This window comes from Ursus arctos, unplaced genomic scaffold (genome assembly GCF_023065955.2).
Source record: "Ursus arctos isolate Adak ecotype North America unplaced genomic scaffold, UrsArc2.0 scaffold_33, whole genome shotgun sequence".
Lineage (NCBI taxonomy): Eukaryota > Metazoa > Chordata > Mammalia > Carnivora > Ursidae > Ursus > Ursus arctos.
In genome coordinates this window covers 17015342-17038520 of record NW_026623019.1, presented here as the reverse complement: position 1 = coordinate 17038520, position 23179 = coordinate 17015342, and the positions used below count along the sequence as shown (strand labels likewise).

Sequence of the window (23179 nt, the reverse complement as noted above, 5' to 3'; positions counted from 1 at the left end):
TAGGATACAATTCTTAATGTAACAACATTAATATTAGCATTTACCTGTTGCTGTCTTCTCACGAAATTCTTCAAGTTTTGTCAAAGTCGCTGAAGTGAGCTGTGCTAGATTTACCTCTTTTGGAGGTCTGAAGAATTCCACTATACTATTCACTGTTCTCTGTTAAAATAAGTACAATTAACGTTAGGCACAAACTCAAAGCAAACTGAAATATATTAAAACTTAGTGATTAAAAAAAACGCTTACTGCATCATATATCATTTCTAAAGGTTCAGCTTCTATGATACACCTTTGAGCAGCAGTTTCATCTAATGGATTTATCTCAAATATAATTTGGAAGAGTGATGCAGCATCATCCAATGAAGAAAGAAGGCGGGGTTTTGTTGAATTATCTGGTAAGCCAGTAACATGAAATGAATCAATTTTGGTTTCAAATCTACATGAAAAAAGATAGGACAAAAATTAGCTACCAACCCTATTTTACATTTTACAGTATTTTTCAAATCGAAAATAAAGTAAAAATTAATGAAAGCAATTTCAATCTGCATTTCTTCCTATTCCATTCATGTCGAAGAAAATACACACTTTGATCTGAATTGACACAGATTAATTCACAAACAACTGTATTCACATGTTGATTTCTAAATTTGAAAAAAAAAGTTGGGGTGCCCGGATGGCTCAGTTGGTTAAGTGTGGGCCCTTGGCTCAGGTCATGATCCCAGGGTCCTGGGATCAAGCCCCGCATCAGGCTCCCTGCCCAGTGGGGAGCCTGCTTCTCCCTCTCCCTTTCCCTCTGCATGCCCCCTCCCCTTTCTTGTGCTTTCTGTCAAATAAATAAATAAAATCTTTTTAAAAATTTTTAAATAAATTAATTTTAAAAAGCTATGAATGGAGTCACAGATTCCCAGAGCAGGGGCTCACGAAAGAAAACTACCATGTACACCAGTGCCATAGTTGGAAAACCTGAACTGTTTCATTCTCTTGAACTGCTGGAGATTCAAAGTGAACAACTCTAGGGGACCCAATCATATGGGAGCCCCCACAGTATTTGGAGATACACCTTCAGAAACTGGACCAGGTTCCCACAATAAATACTGGAGAAAAAGCCCTTCATGCTTCAGGCAAGGAAAGGAGAAAAGGAACCATTTAAAAATATGCCACAGCACTACGTTCTTAAAAAAGCATGCTCTTTGGAGGAACTAGTTAACTGGAGCCTAACCTAATGAAGTATTATCGAGCCAAAATACTTAAAGAAGGAAAATACCCAACTTCAGTCAGGTCTACTATTCCTTACGGAAGAAGGGAAATAGTCAATTTCCGCAACTCTAGCTAACCTCTCCCACTAAGGCAGGAGGAGGGGGAGTACTGGGAAACTTCTTAAGTTCACACACCAGAAGCATGGGATCATTAAAAGACTGAGAGCTAATCACAGCACTAGAGATCTCTTCCCTTTCCCCACACATCTTACAACCAAATCACTAGAGGCTTAGTTACAGTTCTTTTCATCTAGTACATCATGTCTGGCTATCAAGTAAAAACAGCATGGCACACCAAAGGGCAAACAACACAACTTCAAGTGACAGAACTATTTAAAAATAACAATCAATATGCTAAGGAGTATAATAGACAAAGTACAACATGCAAGAAAAGATGAACAATGTAAGCAGAGAGACAGAAATCCTAAGAATGAACGAAAAATAAAGATCAGAAACACTGTAACAAAAATGTCTTTAATGGGGGGCACCTGGGTGGCTCAGTCGTTAAGTGTCTGCCTTCGGCTCAGGGCGTGATCCCGGCGTTATGGGATCGAGCCCCACATCAGGCTCCTCTGCTAGGAGCCTGCTTCTTCCTCTCCCACTCCCCCTGCTTGTGTTCCCTCTCTAGCTGTCTCTCTCTGTCAAATAAATAAAATCTTTTAAAAAAATAAATAAATAAAAATGGGCAAAATAAGTTAATACACCTTTCTCTAAAGAATATACAGAAGTAACCAATAAGCACAAGAAAAGATGCTCAATACTGTTAGCTATCAGAGAAATGCAAATTAAGACAACAATAAAAGACCAATTCACACCCATTAGGATGGCTGTAATTCAAAAGGACAGGTAGGAACTGGCAAGGATATAGACTAATAAGAAACCTCATACACTGCTGCTGTGAATATAAAATGGTGCAGCTGCTTTGGAAAACCATCTGGCAATTCCTCAAAAAGTTAAATACAGAGTTACCGCATGAGGAAACAATTCAGCTCCTAAGTACATACCCAGGAAAATTTAAGCCTTATTGTCCATACAAAATATTGTGTGAGAGAGAGACCGAGAGACTGATACTATACAAAGCAAAATTTTTCTTCAGAAAAGCAGAATCATTTTCTACCCTCATCAGTAGTAAATATGAGTGCCCCATCCCGATTCATGCCTTTTATATTAAAAGCATTACTACATTGTCTTTTTTATGCTTTGTGACTATTTTTCCCCTATTAATTGTATTTCAAAAGTATTTTACGTAAGTGGGTTCTCATATAACCAAGTTCTAAATTATCGTATTTTTCTCTTACAGTTTCTCTTTTGATGTTGTATTTCAGACATTTTTTCCACATACCAAGATTATATAAATGCATATCAAAAATTTATCCTTTATCAATTTAAAATACTAATTTTATCATATTTAAAATCTTACTAATAAATTTTTTTAAAATTCCTACATGGTCTTTTGACACATGTCTATTTTTATAAGAAGAGTGAATTATCAGTGTTTATAATACTTTTTAATATCTGAAAGTTCATGTCTTTTAATTATTAATATTTTTTCAAAAACTTCTTAGCTGTTCTCATTGATTTACTGTTTCATCATCTCAAGGAAGGACAGCTGGTTATGGAGCATAGGCCATAGCTGCAATCTATTATGAATCTGTTAGTATGCTCTAACATGATGACTGTATCAATAAAATAGATAAAATATTAAAAAAAATACTGTAAATATCCTGAGCAACATTATTCATAATAGCCTAAAAATAGAAACAAATATCCATCATCTGATGAATGGGCAAACTAAATGTGGTATATCCATACAATGGAATATTATTGTGCAATAGAAAAAAAAATAAAACACTAATTCACGCTGTACTATAACTGAACCTTGAAAATATGCTGAATGAAAGAAGCTGGACAGCAAAGGCCATATATCATATGATTCCATTCGTATGAAATGTCCTCAACAGAATTCTTAGTAATAGAAATTAGTTGTTGCCGGGGCGCCTGGGTGGCACAGCGGTTAAGCATCTGCCTTCGGCTCAGGGCGTGATCCCGGCATTACGGGATCGAGCCCCACATCAGGATCTTCTGCTATGAGCCTGCTTCTTCCTCTCCCACTCCCCCTGCTTGTGTTCCCTCTCTCGCTGGCTGTCTCTATCTCTGTCGAATAAATAAATAAAATCTTTAAAAAAAAAAAAAAAATTAGTTGTCACCATACACTGGGGAGAGGGGAGAATAGGGAGTAACTGCTAAAACGTGTAGGATTTCTTTTTTTAGGGTGTCAACATGTACTAGAATTAAGATAATGGTATTGTTGCACAGCTCTGAAAAATGCCAATGTGAATTTGGTATATGACACCAAAAGTGTGATAAACAAATGAGTTGTATGCACACTTTAAATGGATGAATTGCACGGTATATTAATTATATCTCAATAAAACTTTTTAAAAACAAAAGTAAAAGATATTCCCAGATAAAAACCAAACTGTTGATGCAGTTTCTTTTTATATAGTGTGACTGCTGACATTTTTGTTTTATTCTTCAGTGTCCTTCTTCATTTCCTTAGCATAGAGATTTCTATTGAAGCTGTATTCTTTTGAATAATTCCACAATGTAAGTTCCTAAAAATACATATGGATACATTAAACCATAGTACCCTTACAAAATACTCTAAGACTGTCATCTAACTTCCAATCTCACAGTGAAATGCTTACTCACAGGCAAAAGAAAAATACTTACTTAATGGCTTGTGCTCCTGGTCTTTGCACAATCAAAGTGCTAAATTCTTCTACTACAATATCTAACAGCTCAGGTGTCTCTTGTTTTTCTCTTAGAACAATAGACATACTTTTCAAGTGAACAAAGAACTTCATGGCTTCAAACTAGAATATATTGAGAGAAATAAAAAGAAATTTATATATATTTATTTATATATGTGTATATATATTTATATATATGTATATAAAGACAACAAATATTCTTCTTTAGTGTTTATTCTTTCCAATAACCAAAAAATACTTTAAAAACAACCTTCTATATAGTAAAGAATCACCATATAAACACTAAAAAGTAGGGACAATTTTTATCCATACCTTGAAAATTAAAATAAATATAATATGTACCGACTAGGCAAAGATCACAGAATGAGTAACATTTTTGAAAGGATTAAAAATAGGCATATGTACTGTTAAACTCTAAGGTATAAGGCAAGAAAACATCTTACTGTTTTTGGCAAGGTTGGATCAACTGCTGTTTCACTATAGCCAATTGCTTCATACAGTAAAGTTTTTTCTTCAGCTGTCAACATTTCTTCAAGAACTATAATCATAAAGAAGTGTTTTGCATTCTTAACTGGTAAGATAAAACTAACCCACAATTTAGCTGCTTTTAACAAATTGGCAAATTTAACTCTTTTTATACTTTGAAGAAATTACAAAAAAAATTTTTTACTTAAAAAAATTATAATTACTGAATGTTAGGATGGCACTGGCTATTTTAGAAGGATTAATCTCCAAAAATATAAATTGCTAAATATATAAATTTAGCAATAGAAATTTCTAAATATTTGGATTAAGCAAGCTCACAAAATGACTAACTGTACTAGGCACCAAGTGGTATTGTGCTAAGCAACATACTTAGCATACAAAGTAAGTAACAAGATCATAATTTCCCATTTTACAGATGATAAAATTGAGGTTTTGAGAATTTAAATAATTTGCCTGGGCTACACTGCTAGTTAGTGATAGATCCAGGATATACACTTAAGCCTGTAAGTCTCCAAAGCTATGATCTTAAACATTTGGTAAGGAAACAAAAACCTTTCCAAGAAACGATTTCAACAAAAATTTACAATGGCTTATACCCTTGGAAATTCACACATTTATTAAATCCTGAGCTTTTATAAAGCTCTTTTGTAAACATTAAAACATTTTTTATTTAACATATACATGTACAATGTTTTAATAGTAATTTTATTGATAAGGATAAATCATGTATATGTATATGCTTGTTTATTTTAATTAGAAAATTTTCTGCAAAACTTTATTTTTACAACTGATGATTAGCTGCACTAAATTAACCTAATGATTAACTGTACTACTATAAAATGAAATGGACCTACTTCCAGGCTTAACATCTGGTTGTTCTTTACTTCTTGGTTCTGACCAAGTCCACAGCCAGCTAAACCATCCTTTATTTTCCTCTGAATCTTTTGCTCCTTCTCTGAAAATCCTATATCCAGCTTTCTTTACCTAAAATGAATAAATTTTCAAATAAATGACAAATTATCTTTTATTTAGCAGTCTAAGAGAAAAATGACATTTACAAAATTTAACTACTCCAGTGAAAAAAATGTAAACAATATACAAACTGACAACAAAACACAGTAATGCAACACATAAGCCAAATATAAGAACTTAGGATTTCCAGGTAGATAGCCCTACTGTCTTACAAGTCACAGTAAATCACAACACGGCCCCTTTCCCCCGCCAAAGATTGGATTTTCACCTTCACATGAACTCAGCGTTTCATATTTAGCAAGAATTTTTATTTAGCCCAATTATTTAGCAAGAACTTTTTCCCCATAGGACCTAATTCAAATGTATGGGGCAAAACATCACATCAATTTTTCTTATACCACAAAGAAGCAAATTTGAACCCCTTTTAGGGAACAGTATACTACAGCCCCAAACTAATAGTATCACTCCATCTGTCAAATCTATATGGAATCTAGATTTATTGTCTACCAATTAAAAGATAATGTGGAATTACCTCAACTTCTGCCTGTTGTCTTGATATAGTTATATTAAATACATCCAAGGTCTTTTCCAACTCCTTAAAATATAAACAAAAGTGTGCTTCAATGAGTAACTTTATATAATCTATAGAAAGATTATAAAAATTACAAAATTTCAGTATATAATCTAACAAACTGCTGTAATAAGGAAAGATAAAATAGGAAGCAAAACACAGATCATCCATCAACATAATACTTCTGTTAAATTCTGAGAAGCAGTGTTTGTATATATGTCAGCTTGGAAATCAGTAATGATGGAGTACCTCTCTTAAAGAAATCATACATATCATGCATATAGGTGTCATATTAAGATTTATAGACACATACTAAAAGATACCATATAGGCACTGTTTAAAATGACTTTTATTTGGGTTTTAACTACACCTAAGGGTAAATATACTAGTGTCACTTTCAACTAAAATTCTAAATCCTTCATATTATATGCACAGTTGGTGTGTCATCTTTATATTCCAAGTAGATCTAGATACACTTAAAACTTGTTTTGAAATTCTACACTTTCCAAAGCTTTTATGGCTACCAAACTGAGATAAACTAAATGTTTCATCATATTAATACATTATTTCCATGACTACTTTTAAGAGTTTCATGCTAAAATCTTTTTCCCCCTAAAAGAAGCAACCATGACCTATCTTCTAGAAAACAACTTACTCAGAGTTCTACTATCCCGTAGACTTGGAAGATTCAGGTTAAGTTAAAAAAAAAAAAAAAATTAAGGAAATCTGTAACCACCCCAAAGGACTCTAACTCCAAGCATTCTTAATAGTCTAGGTCTGCAAGAAGTCTTCTACCTCAAACATAAAAATAAAACTCAATCTTTAGGGAGCTCCTAATTGGAAACTGGCCTAGATTCAGAATGGTTACATTAATTTCAAGAGGCTATCTCCCCTCAGTATCCCTAAACTAAACACAACCATCTATCCATAAAACAACCCCTTCTAGAATATATCATAATGCTAACAGATAAGACTAGTATTTAGGGACTTCTCAAGACAGATAATGATATGTAAAGTTGCTGGTAAAGACTAGAAATGCCACAAGCATGAAGAGAAAAGGGACTCTGTACAGGCAGAAAATTCAGGAAAGTTCATTCAAGAGATGGGACTTAAGTACAGTTTGAGGAATGAGTAAAACTAGAACAAACAGAAATGAGGAAAGGCAGATGGACTTGGCTACAAGTATAAGCATAGTATGTATAAAAGACAGGAAATTTATTTAATTAATGCCGTTAGATGGTAACAGGGGAAATGGAGTGGTGACAGGTAGTATAAGGTTCTGAAACTGACACAGAGAAGACTGGAATTAATGTAGCAAATGCTTTTCAGGCTTTGAGGTTAAAAAAATCATAATGTAAGGCTTCAAGTTACTATCTGCATGAACCCAAATCTGTTCAGATTGAGAAAAATCTCAAATTCTAACAGCTCACAGAAGAGTATCACCAGAGCTCATATCGCCCAACTGAAGTGAAGAAAGAGTACAAAAAAGTCTAAGTGAAAGCGAATGGTCAGTCAAAATTAGAACAAATTATGAGGAATTATGTAGTATAAAATATTCAACAATTTCTAAATATGCTAACCTCCAAAGAGATGAGAATTTCACCAGTTGGCTTCTTAGTTGTTATCTTTTTTTTATACAGTTCTTTATACTGCTTCATTTTTTGCCTATGTTCTCTAATATGCTTCCATGACCACATCCGTAACCGGGGGCAGACATTTACTTCAAGAATACCATGTATAGCATAAGCCCACCTAGTTAAAAAACAAAAACAAAACCCTACACTTAACACCTTCAGACCAACAGTACAAAATATAAAATTACTTCTATACCAAAACAACATACATACTACAGAGACTATACTATAGTACAGAGACTATGAAAAAGGTGTACTATCTGAGCACTTGATCCTCCCCAGCCTTGTTTGTATTAAGACTACATTAATTATTAATCTCATCTCTTTCCTGAGTGAAAACAAACAAAATCACTGAATTTTGTTACAAAAAACATAGCTCTACAGAAAGACTATTGAAGTACCACTTGGCAATAGCACTTTAGTCACCTGAATAGTAATTAAAAGTCAACTATAAGAGTAACTGCAACTTCTAGAAAACCACAAGAGCTTAATAAACAGAATAACAAGACTTCTGGATTTTAAAAAGGGGCTGTACATACCATGATTTTCAACTTTAATCATATAGGTTTAAAATATCTAATACAAAAGCTTTAATTTTTTTTAAAAAAAGACATTACCAGACACAAACTAGGATATAGTTCTTAAATAACCCCAAAATACAGTTAATTAATGATATTTTAGTATCTCCATTTTTAAATTTTGTTTTAAAAAATCCCTTAAATCAATTTTATTAACATAATAAGCAAAAGCCATAAATCAAATGACAATTAGTATCTGCCCTTAAAGAGTATCTTAAAAAATTATTCTTAAATTCAATAAATTCACTTTTAAACTGTATTTTATAAATCTTAAAAAAAATTAAATCAAGCAATTCTACTTCTGGTTATTTATCTGAAGAAAATGGAAACACTAGCACAAAAAGATACATGTTGTTCTCTAACATTAAATGCAGCATTATTTCAATACAATAGTCAAGATACAAAAACCACCTACATGTCCATCAATGAATGAATGAAGAAAATACGGTATATAGATATACAATGGAATATTATTCAGTCATAAAAAGGAATGAATCTTACTATTTGTGGACAACATGGATAGGCCTGGAGGACATTATACTAAGTGAAATTAGACAAAGAAAGAAAAACATATGATCTCACTTACATACGGTATCTTAAACAAAAACCAAAAAATTGAGCTCACAGAGACAGAAAACAGACTGGTGGTTGACAGAGATGAGAAATAGGCAGTAGGTGAAATGGGTGAAGGGGATTAAAAGGTTCAAACTTCTAGTTATAAAATAAGTACGTAATGAGGATATAATGTACAGCATGGTCACAATAAAACTATACTGCGTATTTGAAAGTTGCTATCTTAAAAGTTCTAAAGAACAAATCTGTCCTTATACATGGTGATGGACGTTAACCAGACTCACTGTGATCAGTTTACAACATATACAAATATCAAATCACTATGCTATAAACCTAAAACAAATATGTCAAATTATATCTCAATTTTAAAAAAACGTAAGTCATTTTACCAGTCTCTGGCATGATAGTGAAGAGGTACATCAGGTTTGAATTTCCTATAGGGCAGATTTTGCGTCATCATATCAACTGATTCAAGAAGCTCCATAACACTGAAATACTGAAGATGAAAAAATTAAGGCTCTTAAATGTTTCCAATTTTTTGTTCAATTATTAAAAAAAGTTAAATTATTGACTTTTTAAAGGAAATGTTACCATGTAACATTGTGTTTGAAATATATTTAAAATCTTAGTTCTGCTTTTATCAAATTATAACTGACAATTTAAAATTTTGTTTAAAAAAATCACCTGTGGCTTATTAAATTCAATTGCTATGTCATGTAACTCAACATCCAGGTTTATCTTGGGGGCAGAAAAGTCAAAATCTGATCGCCGATTCATCTGAAGTTTGGCATTAGCAGATATGGGGCGAAACACTGAAAAATAATATAAATTTTATAAAGTTAAACTCAGTTATATTTCAAGAGTCCCAAAGTACAAAGGGGATGAAGTGGAAAATATTGATTTTCATTTCTTATACTCTTTCTACTTTCCCAGATTTCCACACTGCTACAATTTGATCAGATGAACTGTCATTTAATTAATGAAGAAAATTCTTTTATCTTTTTCCTACCTATAATTTATATTTTAAGTAAATGAAGACTAAGTGAACTCCCCCTCAAAACACCAACATAATCCGTAAAAGCAGGAACAATCTCAAAGGCAAAAATAGTGTAATAAGATAATCTTAACAGAAATACTTTAAAGGAATTACATTAATAATGCTAAAGGAGAAAAGATTATATTTGACCACTGACTTCCATTATAGAATTATAATTTCTGAATTTCTGATCAGTTTCTATGTATCCATTTGCCCCATTTTAACATGTAAAAGGAGAGGTGAGAAGATGAGTGAGTTAACCCAGGATAACCTTCTTGGCTCAACCCATAATCTAAAATGGATTAAACTCAAGCCTTTATATTTAGTGTCAAAAGAGTAAGAATATTCTTGCAGAGGGAGACCAGAAATAGCAGAATCTATACCAAGATCAACTATTAAATTATAAGCTAATCTATATAAAAAAAACAGTATGTTTCTCGTTTTAATCATTCCCGAGGCATAGCACTTAATTTTTTTACACACTGAGCATTTAAATATGCTGTGAACTTGAAAAGAACAAGAAGATAGTCAACAAATGGAGACTGCTTAAATTCATCAGGATCCAGCTATACAGTAAAGTACCATACAGTGAAAAATGAGAAAAATTTATATATACGTAAGTGGAAGGAAATAGTAAAAGAAAGTTCAGGGGCGCTTAGGTGGCACAGTCAGTTAAGGGTCCAACTACTGGTTTCGGCTCAGGTCTGATCTCAGGGTCGTGAGATGGAGCCCCACAATGGGCTTTGTGTGGAGTTTGCTTGAGTTTCTCTCTCCCTCTCCCTCTGCCGCTCCCCCTGCTTGTGCTCTCTGACAGAGAAAATCTTACCAAAAAAAAAAAAAAAAAAAAAAAAAAGCCTACAGTCCTCCTTCCCTCTCCAGCAGGTAGATATATCAGTTGTCAATTTGTGAATTCCAAATTCATCCTTCATTGCTTAATCTAAAAACTAGATTTGGGCCCTTTAACTATTTTTTTCTTTACCGGCTAGCATAATGCTAGACACTGGAGAGTTACTGCAGGGGGAGTTATGCTTCCCGGTTCTAATGGGCTCATTCCACAGACTCCTGCAGTACCAGGACTTTTCCGCCGCCCAGACACTACCAAGCGGCTCCTACAGAAGGCAGCTTGTCCAGCATGACAGACTTCAGCACCGGCCTGTTGAGGAGCACAGCAGCTAGCAGCAGCTAGCAAATTCTCCCAGCACCCTATGGCAATTTTGCAGTGAAACGCCTATGAGACAACTTCTCCAAGAGAAATGCTATAGTTCCGGAAGGCAAATTTCCAACAAGTTTAGTGGCACGGCACCACAGAGACCTTTCCTGGCAGTCAGCGAGCCCTGGTCATGTCCTTTCCAACAAGGTCTAGATCTCAGTGTTGAGACAGGCAGACCCTGTTCTTTGGGCACTCCATTTAGTCCTAGGGTAGGGGCAGTTCCTTCTATTATTCCTATATTCTTTAGAGTTCTCTCTACTTTTTATTAGCCAACCCCTTGTTACTTCAATCCTGTGACAGTAATTGTTTTTATTAAATTTCCCCTGCTCAAATTACTGTATAGTTTCTCTCTCACCAGACCCTCACTAATGGAGCAGGATATGAGAGTAGGGCAAAGGAGAAATCAGTCAAACCTAAAGTGATAGATAGGAGAATCATCAACACACACAAGACGCAATCTCATCTGTTCTTACTGTTTGCTTTGAGGAAAAAAATCTAGAAAATAAAATATCCATTTCCTGGCTTTGAATTGGTTTCAAGAATGAAAACGGTAAGTCACTTCAAGGGTGCCTGGGTGGCTCAGCTGGGTGAGCACCCATCCTGGTTTCAGCTCAGGTCATGATCTCAGGTGGTGAGATCAAGCCCGCTTTGAGCTCCATGCTCAGCAGCGGGGCTCCAAGCTCAGTGGGGAGTCTGCTCCAGATCCTCTCTCTCTCTCTCTCTCTCTCTCTCTCTACCTGTCTCTCCCGTGCCCATCCCTCCACCCCACCTCATGCACATCTGAGCCCTCTCTAAAAAATAAATCTTAAAAAAAAAAATATGAGCCACATCAGGAAATTAATAAAGTATAATCATGAAGGTGGAAGAATACAGAGAAGAATCACTGATGATATCAGACAACCAAATCCAATAAATACATTATCAATCCATCAATCGGTATTTATTGGTTGCCTATAGGGTAGAAAAAATAGTACTCCTTTCAATTTGCAATTTTAGTTACTCATTTCTAATTATAAAAGTACTACATGTTCATTTTGGAAAATTCAGAAACAGAAAAAAGTATGAAGAAGAAAAATTTTAAATATACATTTTTAAAGTAGTAAGATCACACTACAGACCACAGCAGCTACTAGCCTTATTAAGTTGTATTTGCCATGGAAAATGTCTGTAAAAGATCATAAATCATTACTGAATAATCCTTAGAGATTTACCATGTTTATTACATCCTCTCTTGTTGGACATTTTTCTTTCCTATAGTTTCAAAATATAGCAAAAAGCTCCCCAATAGTGAATGGCATAGAACAGATAACTGGTTTTTTTGGTGATATAAATACCTTAAATTATATGACAAAATTAAGATGAAGCATCACAGTGACATTATCAATATTCATTTAAAAATTATACGGATTACTTTAATTGCACTTATTTTATAAAACATACTTACCAAAATCATAACCTTTCGGAACAATATTTCCATCGACAATGCCCTTCTTCAAGCTGTCCTATTAAAAGACAAACTGCTTTTTATTTATATTCATGTCAATATATCTTTATCCTACAAAATCCTATTATATACAAAAAAATATTTTAAGGCAATTTAAAAAATAAATAACTCAAACTTCGAGGAGGACTTAGCTATGGAAAATATTAAAGTGCTTAGACAATATCCCATTAAACTACTACTATTAAAGAATGATCTAGGAACTACTTAGATATATAGTGTGTGTTTTTACATATTTGTGTACAAGCACATATATAAAATCTGACAAAATTCAACATTCACTTACAATAAAAAATCTTAAGAAAGCAGGTATAAGGGAAATACACCTTAACATAATAAAGGCCATATATGACAAACCCACAGCTAACATGCTCAACAGTTAAAAACTGAAAGCTCTTCCTCTAAGATCAAGACAAAGATGCCCACTCTTACCACTTTTATTCAGCATAGTATTAGAAGTCCTAGCCAGAGCAATTAAGAAAAGGCATCCAAATTGGAAAAGAAGTAAAACTGTCACTGTTTGTAGATGACATGACATTCTTTATAGAAAGCCCTAAAGACTCCACCAAAAACTGTGAGAACTGATGAATGAATTCAATCAAGTTGCAGGATACAAAATTAATATACAGAAATCTACTGCATTTCTATATACTAATTATGCAGTAGCAGAAAGAGAAATTAAGAAAACAATCCAATTTAAAATTACATCAAAAAAAATAAAATACCTAGGAGTAAATTTAACCAAGGAAGTCAGTCGGAGAAAGACAAACACCATATGACTACACTCATATGTGGAACTGGAGAAACAAAACAGATGAACATAGGGGAAGGGGTGAAAAAAAAAAAAGTGGAGGGAGGAAAACCATAGAAAACTGAGGGTTGCTACAGGGGAGGTGAGTATGGCTAATTAGGTGATGGGAATTAAGGAGGGCACTTGTGGTGAGCACCGGGTGTTACCTGTGAGTAATGAATCACTAAATCCTACTTCTGAAACTAATATTACACTCTATCTTAACCAACTAGAATTTAAATTAAAACTTTAAAAAAGAAAATTAACTAAAACTACTATAAAGAAATTCATTATTCACATTTTATAACTCTAGGTAATTAAAACAACAAAACAAAGTATTTTAATTAAAAAAAAATTTTAACCAAGGAGGTAAAGCTTTGTACACCAAAACTGTGAGACACTGAAGAGAGAAACTGAAGATGCAAAAAAATAAAAAAAAGGGACTACATTCCATGCTCTATATTGCAAGAAATAATCCTGTTAAAAAGTCCATACTACCCAAAGAAATCTACATTTTTAATAATTTTTTATTATGTTAGTCACCATACAGTACATCCCTAGTTTTTGATGTAAAGTTCCATGATTCATTACTTGCATATAACACCCAGTGCACCATGCAATACGTGCCCTCCTTACTACCCATCACCAGTCTATCCCGTTCCCCCACCCCCTCCCCTCTGAAGCCCTCAGTTTGTTTCCCAGAGTCCATAGTCTCTCAGGGTTCATTCCCCCTTCTGTTTACCCCCCCCTTCATTCTTCCCTTCCTTCCCCTACAGATCATCCTATTTCTTATGTTCCATAAATGAGTGAAACCATATAATTGTCTTTCTCTGCTTGACTTATTTCACTTAGCATTATCTCCTCCAGTCCCGTCCATGTTGCTGCAAATGTTGTGTAATCACTGTTTCTGATGGCTGAGTAATATTCCATTGTATATATGGACCACATCTTCTTAAGTCATCTGTTGAAGGGCATCTCAGCTCCTTCCACGATTTAGCTATTGTGGACAATGCTGCTATGAACATTGGGGTGCATAAGGCCCTTCTCTTCACTACATCTATATCTTTGGGGTAAATACCCAGTAGTGCAATTGCTGGGTCATAGGGCAGCTCCATTTTTAACCTCCACACTGTTTTCCAGAGTGGCTGTACCAACTTGCATTCCCACCAACAGTGTAAGAGGGATCCCCTTTCTCCACATCCTCTCCAACAATTGTTGTTTCCTGCCTTGTCAATTTTTGCCATTCTAACTGGCATAAGGTGGTATCTCAGTGTGGTTTTGATTTGAATTTCCCTGATGGCTAATGATTTTGAACATTTTTTCATGTGTCTGTTAGCCATTTGTATGTCTTCATTAGAAAAGTGTCTGTTCATATCTTCTGCCCATTTTATGATTTGTTTCTTAATCTGAAGGTCATAATCTGAAGAAATCTACAATTCAATGTACTCTCTATCAAATATCCAATGGCATAATTCACAGAAATAGAACAACCCTAATGATTGTATGGAACCACAAAAGACCCTGAATAACCAAAGTAATCTTGAGAAAAAACACACCTGGAGCTATCACAATTCTTGATTTCAAATTATAATGCAAAGCTATAGTAATCAAAACAGTATGGCACTGGCATAAAAAGAGACACAGAGATCAATAGAATAAAGAGCCCTGAAATATACCCATGCATATATGGTCAATTAATTTACAACAAAGAAGCCAAAAATATATAATGAGGAAAGGAGAGTCTCTTCAATATCTGGTGTTTGGAAAACTGGACAGCCACATGCAACAGAATGAAACTGGATCACTATCATACATCATACAAATCAATTAACTCAAAACAGATTAAAAGACTTGAATGTAAGCCCTGAAACCATAAAATTCTGAAAAGAAAACATAGGCAGTAGGCTCCCTGAAATTGGTCTTGGTGATGGTATTTTGGATCGGACACCAAAAGTAAAGCCAACAAAAGAAAAAAATAAACAAGTGGAACTATGTCAAACAAAAAAAGTTTCTGCACAGCAAAGGAAACCATCAACATAATGAAAAGGTGAACTACTGAATACAATCCAATTTAAAAATGGCAGAGGAACTGAATAGACATTTTTTGAACAGATAGCCAACAGGTACATGAAAAGGTACTCAACACCACTAATCATCAGGGGAATCACATATCAAAAGCATGAGCTATCACCTATTAAAATGGTTATTATCCAAAAAAAACCAAAATAAATAACAAGCGTTGGCAAGGATGTGGAGAAAAGGAAATTCTTATGCACTGTAGTGGAAATGTAAATTGATGCAATCCCTACGGAAAAACAGTATGGAGGTCCTCAAAAAATTAAAAGAACTACCATACAATCCAGCAATTCTGCTTCTGAATATTTATTCAAAGAAAAGAAAAACATGAACTACAAGAGATGCATGCACCTCCCTGTTCACTGCAGCATTAATAGCCAAGATATGGAAACCACCTAAATGTCCATTGATAAATGGATAAAGAAAATAAACTGTATACACACACACACACACACTAGAATATTATTCAGCCATTAAAAAAAAGGAAATTTTGCCATTTGTAACAAGGATGAACCTTGATGGCCTTATGCTAAGTGAAATAAGTCAGACAAATACCATCCAACCAACTTAAACGTAGAATGCTTAAAAAAAAAAAAAAAAAGCCAAGCTCATGCTCACAGATACAGAGAACAGACCGGCAGCTGTAAGAGGTGGAGTGAGAGATATGCAAAATGTGTAAAGGGAATCAAAATGTTAAGAACTTCTAGTTCTACAGCAAGTCAGTCATGGAGATGTATGTAATGTACAGCATGGCAACCACGGTTAACAATACCGTACTGCATATTTCAACACTGCTGAGCGAGTAAATCTTAGAAGTGCTCATCAAAAGAAAAAAGTTCTGTAACTAACTATGTATGATAATGGATATTCGACTTACTGTGATCATTTCCCATTATGTACAAATACTGAACTGTTACAGTGCACACATAAAACTAATATATACTAATGTTGCATGTCAATTATACAAAAAAAAAGATCTATAAATGTTCGTGTACAGGCACATATATATTCACTAATTTCTGTAAATGTTAATGGATTTTTGCCTACGGGAAAAAAAGACACAGACTACGGTATGTTAATAAACAATAATAAAACCTTATGCAAAATATGACACCAACAAAGGTGTACATACACATTTCAAAAAGATTTACTTACCAATGATTCATCATAATCATTAAGGTAAAACAATTGAGACTTCACATTCCAATAGGCAAAAAGGTTATCCAACCGGATTAACTGAAAATAAATCAAGTTTATTATATGTTTCATTTTCTTCTTTAACATATGCTATTTTCAGAAGACTCAAATAATGGAGTCATATGATAGTTAACGCAAGTAAACACAATTCACATAAATACTTTATATATATTAACATTCACCTTTCTAAAAGTCATTTTTATTAAGTCTGGGGATTGACAAAATATTTTACCTTACGAAATAGTTTCTCAGTTTCATCATGTAAACATGGAATCCAGTTTTGATCAGTTGTCTAAAAAGAAAATTAAAAAACAGAGAAAGTGTTATTTACATGTGAAATGGCAGACTTATAAATTGTACCAACCATGCCCTTGACCAACTTCCCATAAAAGTGTTCTTGAAAACATTCAGTGAAAGAACATTCACTGACCACAAGAAAGCCTCTGCTTTCAAAGAGCTCACTGCTGACTGAAAAAGCAAACAAATAAACAAGCAATTACAGGTTAGTGCCACCCTAAAGGTTAAATACACAGTTCTCAGAATAAGGTAAGAGCCTCAGACTTACGGATATAATGGAAAAAGTGATGTCCAATATATGATATATGAATAGAAATTGTTGATTTTAAGGTCAGTAAGGAATATAATTCGGAGTAGGAAAATATACAAATATGCAAAATGTTCAGGGCACTAAAGAAGCCCAGTATGGCCAGAGAACATAAAGCAAAGCAAAGAAGTGAAACCAGATGTTACCTGGGGTCAGATTACAAAACGATTATAAACTATTTTAAAACGAAACTATTGACATTATTCCAATAGCAATGAGATGCCACTGAGGTGAATAAAGTGTTTAGATGATTATTCTACAAAGATGGTTTTCATTTTTTGGTAGAGAACTGAAGAGATGACAACAGTCAAGTTTTCAAACTTGAGCGTGCATCAAAATCACCTGGAGGGCTTTCCAAAACCTAGATTGCTGGGTCCCCACTTGAGTTTCTAACTGAGTATGTCTGGACTAGGACACCAGTTTCCAAAGTCTCCCAAAGGTGATGGTCAACACCACTGCTGTCACAGTTACCCATTACCTCCACAGCCACAGCCAATGGTTAATTCTCCATCCTTATTTTTCAAACTTACGTCAGCATTTGACAGTTTATCCCACCCGACTTCGTTCAATAACGTTTCATTTGGCTTTCCTTATTTATTTTGCTTGTAGTGGATCCATGTTTTAAGAAGAAATTATACACAAAAACCCAACGGATATAACAAATAAAAGCAGGTAATGAAATACTACACTGCAATTAAACTGAATTATGTGTAGCAACACAAGTGTCAAAAACACTGTCAAGAAAAATGAAAATGTAAAGAAAAATCACGTAAAATATTACTTAGGATGTTTATCTCTGGGAAAGGGTGAAGAGTAGACAACAAAACATATTTAAACTTTACTCCTAACAGTTTATTCTTTAAAAGTATTTATAACTTAAGTGACAAATTCCACAACTGTCCATTCTGGATGCAAGCTAGTGTTTCATAATCCTCTATTTGCTCATATACTTTAAAAATTCCTCAATTTGAAAAACTAGACAGGAAGAAAGTTTGCCATAATATTAATAATGGTAGTGAGGAGATGAGTGATTTTTTTTTATGCTTTTCAAGACTTACCAAAGTTTCTGAAATAAACATTCATTACTTTTACTTTCTACCTTTTTAAGAAATGTATTTTTAAGGAAAAAAAGTATCGAGTGTTCTAATTTGCAAATAGGTCCTCATATTTTAAACTAAATTTCATAATCAACCATTTTTTGAAATGCTGAACTACCTACTCCCAATTCCAATCCAGCCTATGCACTTTCTGTACTAATTCTATATCGACAACTACTTCTGATGCTGGCACACACAAACAATAATTAATAGTTAGATGAACTATACAACACAAATATGGTTAAATTTCTTTTCAAAGTACCTGCATGCTGAGATTTTGAAGGGAAATACCAAATGACAATGGGTTGTCTCGATTTGTGATCTGAAGAGAAAAGAGCAAATTTTACTCAGATTTTTAGTAGTTAAAATTCATTTTATCAAAAAAGTTCATTTTCTGGGAAATATTCTATTTCAAACATTCAAAAACATTTTACTACTTTCTACAACAAATTATACTCCTGTATTTTTCCAAATCTAATTAAAATATCAAGTATCGATGTATTATTGTACAGTAAATCTGCATGTCTTCCAGTTTATCAAAAAAGCTTATTGATAAATTGACTTCACAATAGTACTTTGAGAAGTCAATAATTATTCGTTTCAGAGAGAATACAGGATCTATTTGAGATAATCTAAATCTAGCTCTACTGATTCCTACACCAGTATAATTTCCACAAGGTAAATATAAAGCATTTTAAAATACATAACTGCTAAATTCATAATGCCCAACTATCAAAGATGATTGTAATATAAAAAGGCATTTTCCTCCATTATCTGATTTTTGAACATTTCAGGAAAGTGCAATCAAGGCAATAAACACTGCAAATAAAAACTATAATTACAGAAAAGAAATATCAAGTCATTTTTGGCTCTGTGTCCCTCCACTTCTCAGCATCCAATAGGCTGACCACTAAAGCAAACATAAAAATAAGTTTCACCTATTAAAATACTTACATCATCCTCATAACGAATATGGATGTTGGAAATTTTCACTTGAAGATTTTTTATGATCTGAGTAATTAATTTTTCTGTAAAAGTGTCCTGTTTCTCCACCCGATGTTTGTCTACAAGAGTAAACATTTTTTTAACTTGAATGAAAAATACACTGTAAAGTATTCACATTTCAAGGTAACATAAACATCACCATGTTAAAGAAAAAAATCTGTATTTGTAAACAGAACACTAAGAGTCTGCTTTCCCAAAGTCTTCCATACCAATAGACTTTTCAAAGGCAACCAGATATAAAGTTTTGAAAACCTATTTTTCTAATAAAACTAACGCCAACCACGTAAAACTTACTGCCATTAAATTTTACAACTTCTGTTAACTATACCTGAGTACATAAAGATTTGGAAAACAATGAAGATTATTAGATAAAAATTATAATGGGCTTAAATTAGAAAAGCCAGAAATAGCAGGAAATAGGAATCTCCCTTAAAATTAGTGATACTATCACAAGTTGTACGCTGTTTGATATATAAAATAGTTGAATATGCTTCTCTTCCTGATGAATCCAACATGAAGACCTAAGATTCTTTCCCTTTCTCAAGGGAATGAAATTCATCATTTGTTTCATTTTCTAAAAAAGGTATTAACTGTTTCCAGTTTCAAAACTTTCCAGGGGAACAAAAGAATAAAGGATTGAGGTTCCTAATTTCTTTTTTAACATGCCTTTGAGGGGCGCCTAGATGGCTCAGTTGGTTGAGTTTCCAACTCTTGATTTCGGCTCAGGTCATAACCTTGGGGTCCTGGGATCAAGCCCTGCATTGGGTTCTGTGCTCAGAGGAGAGTCGGCCCAAGGATTCTCTCTCTCCTCTCCCTCTGCCCCTCCCCCTGCTAAGATAATAAATCTTTGAAAAAAATATGCCTTTGATAACACAAGTTACCATCCCCTTCCCCCATTTGAAAATGCCAATGAAAACTATCTCATTTCCTATTTCTAGTCCTGTTCCACCTGTACATACATATTATCTGTCTTTTCTTCTAATTATGTACTACTTCCTAATTCAACTGGCCCAGGAGGACAAGCCGATGAAGATATGTTTACATCAAATCCAAGATTCAGTTAACAGATCAGTAATTACACTTAACTACAAAAGAACTTTAGAATTAATAAGTAAACAAAATATAAGCTCTTTGAAGACCGAGCATTTTAACCTTTGATTACCACCACATCCTAATAAAATCGTTTGCTCTATGAATCTATTCGTTCAATTCAATGCAAAATCTTCATTTCCCTATCCAGTAGCTTCCTTCCGAATTCCTTATCCCGCTCAGATTCCATAACCTAGTATTTCACCAACACTTTAAACTCTTTTGTTCCTGAATAAACCCAACTATCTACTTTTCATATAAACATGTTTACACCTGGCCAGTTGAGGACGGGAGGAGACAAATCACAACAGGATAGATGGTAAAGTCTATAAATTAGGTATCACCAACTTCACCCCAATAGCAAACTTACATTACTCCACTCCACTTGTTCACACACTCCAGAACAATTATGTCAAAATTCTGATTCTCCTCAAAGGTCTAATGACCCTTCCACTGCTCTCTTTACTCTGAGAGGACTCGCCTTCAACTTAGGAAGAAACAGAAGTTCCTTCTCTATAATCATCACTCAAGGACCCATGATATGCATGACATGAATAAAATTATTTCTTTATCCTCACTTTACCTGATACCTCATTGGGATCTAATGCATTCTTTGCTTCCTAAAACACTCTTTTCCTATGAAATTATAATCCCTCAATTTCTACTTATCTCATTACTCTTTCTTGATTTTCTATGTTCCTCCTCTAATACAATCATTAAATGCTGGATTTCCTTAAGGCTCAGTCTCAGGATTGTTACTATTCTCCTATACCACTGCTTCAGGGAATCTCATCCACACTTTATAGCTTAAACTATGTTCCTAATGCTGGTAACTCACAATTGAATATTAAAGTATAAAGTGAGATATAGTCACAGAGAAATTGATACATTCAACAAACTACAAATAGATAAGTATGGCTAGAACAAAGAATAGAAGAAAAAGAAGTGGGGCCAGTAACGAGGCTAAAGAGGTAGACAGGATTCAAGTCCTATGAACTTTTATGAATCATGCCGAACAGTTTAAACTTCTACCTGATAATAATAAGCTACCACTAATAAATTTGAAGCATAATTAAATATTTCTATTTTAGACCTACATAAAAATAGGAGGGACTTCTGATTAAACATAGTGGGTTGTTAACCATTTCTTCACTTCTCAGTAAAACCCCACCAATGCAAAAGTTAAGGAGAAAAGTAAATAAATCCCCAAGGCCAATAATAAAGATGAGTCGAAAACCAGAACCCTGCAAAGATTCAGAAACTAGAGTCCTCATGGGGTGCCTGGGTGGCTCAGTCTGTTAAATGTCTGCCTTCAGCTCAGGTCATGATAGCAGGGTACTGGGATCAAGCCCCACGTCATACTCTCTGCTCTACAGGAAGTCTGCTTCTCCCTCTCCCTCTGCTTGTGCTCTCTCGCTTGCTCTCCCTCTCTTTCAAAAAAAATAAAATCTTAAAAAAAAAAAAAAAAAAAAGAAGAAACTAAAGTCCTCAGAAAACATAAATGGCAGGAAGAGGATGATAATACAAGTATTAGCTTAAGTCTGTGTAATTAGTAGTTAAGACTTCCAGGTATCTTCCCGCCCCTAGTCCACATAGCCAAGCAATTACCCCTTTTCATTTCTAGTGCGAAGCATGAATTTATTGTGAAGAAAATAAACGTGACTATAGACTCTGAAACCATGTACTTAAAGATACAGGGAGATCCATCATATCGAAACCACATTAAGAAAAAGTTCTATATAATAAATAATCACACCCACATTCACCCTACTATTGCCAAGTAAATAAATAAAGGTGTGCCACAAAACACATGTAATCAGAGTATATATACTATTTGGCTCAGTATTAAGCACTTAGACGTAGCCATGATAATATAAACAATGAATATTGATTTAACCAAGCATGCAATTATACTGGAAAGACAGAAAAATGGGTCGACCTTATAGTCCATAAATCAAGCAGTAGAGGTGTAATCACCTTAGGCAGCAATACAGAGATAAACACAAAAAACACCTTAAAACTTGAAAGCAGGTCTGCACGGAGTAGGCTTAGGGGCTAAGCCAGAAGACAGAATTTTTTGTTTTAATTATGGGTACTATATTACTTATTAACTTTAAAGCTATATATATTATTTTGATTAAGGTGAAAATAACTTTTAAAAGGCAAAAGCCTAGGAGACTTAGCAAAGGAAGGACTGGAAAAGAAGATTCTGGGGAAAATGGCAGAATAGAAAACAACAAGAATCTGTGTTCTTAGTTAGATAACAACTGAATAGGCAAATTGCCTAATGTAAATATTCTGGAACTCTAGAGTCTCTTTGAGGACTTGCAACTTGCAGAAGAAGGCTTGAAAGTAAACTAAACTTCATTTACATCAATATTAGGTCTTAGCACAGCAGCAGCTCTCCATCCCCTATCCTCAGGCCCGTGGCAGTGAACTGTGCACTTACTCCTGGAGCAGCTTGCACTCAACTTGCCGGAGCCAAGGTGGGAAAAAAAAGGACCCATCCTTCAAATATTTGGAGATCTGAGCTCTCAAGGCTGATTGCTCCTCCAGATCAAAAAGAGAAGGGTGATCCACAGATGCTGCACCTTTCTCCACTGTTGCAAGCCCCTTCCTCTCCAGTTGATGAGACATCCAGGGCATTTAAAGGACTCACAGTCTTTTTTATTTTTGCCCCCCTTCATTATTCTCTTCTCCTCTTTTGTAAGCAAAAGATTAAAGACTAGG

General features: G+C 34.2%; 1 protein-coding gene across 4 annotated transcripts in view; it reads right to left on the bottom strand.

Annotated features, from left to right (window-relative positions):
• Nucleotides 1-23179, bottom strand: part of VPS13A (vacuolar protein sorting 13 homolog A) — a 242767-nt gene that overhangs the window by 193144 nt on the left and 26444 nt on the right. For all 4 annotated transcript variants that reach the window (XR_008956869.1, XM_026518814.4, XM_026518816.4 and 1 more), the window contains exons 6-19: nucleotides 19310-19419; nucleotides 18618-18677; nucleotides 16887-16946; nucleotides 16613-16693; nucleotides 12535-12592; nucleotides 9529-9656; nucleotides 9234-9340; nucleotides 7640-7811; nucleotides 6021-6083; nucleotides 5371-5500; nucleotides 4474-4568; nucleotides 3990-4132; nucleotides 247-436; nucleotides 45-159 (exon numbers count right to left, since the gene is read on the bottom strand). Coding sequence is in view for 3 of the 4 variants with exons in the window: in XM_026518814.4 (XP_026374599.1) it covers nucleotides 45-159; nucleotides 247-436; nucleotides 3990-4132; nucleotides 4474-4568; nucleotides 5371-5500; nucleotides 6021-6083; nucleotides 7640-7811; nucleotides 9234-9340; nucleotides 9529-9656; nucleotides 12535-12592; nucleotides 16613-16693; nucleotides 16887-16946; nucleotides 18618-18677; nucleotides 19310-19419 (1512 nt within the window). In the remaining variant the exon portion in view is untranslated. The remainder of the gene's footprint in view (nucleotides 1-44; nucleotides 160-246; nucleotides 437-3989; nucleotides 4133-4473; nucleotides 4569-5370; nucleotides 5501-6020; nucleotides 6084-7639; nucleotides 7812-9233; nucleotides 9341-9528; nucleotides 9657-12534; nucleotides 12593-16612; nucleotides 16694-16886; nucleotides 16947-18617; nucleotides 18678-19309; nucleotides 19420-23179) is intronic.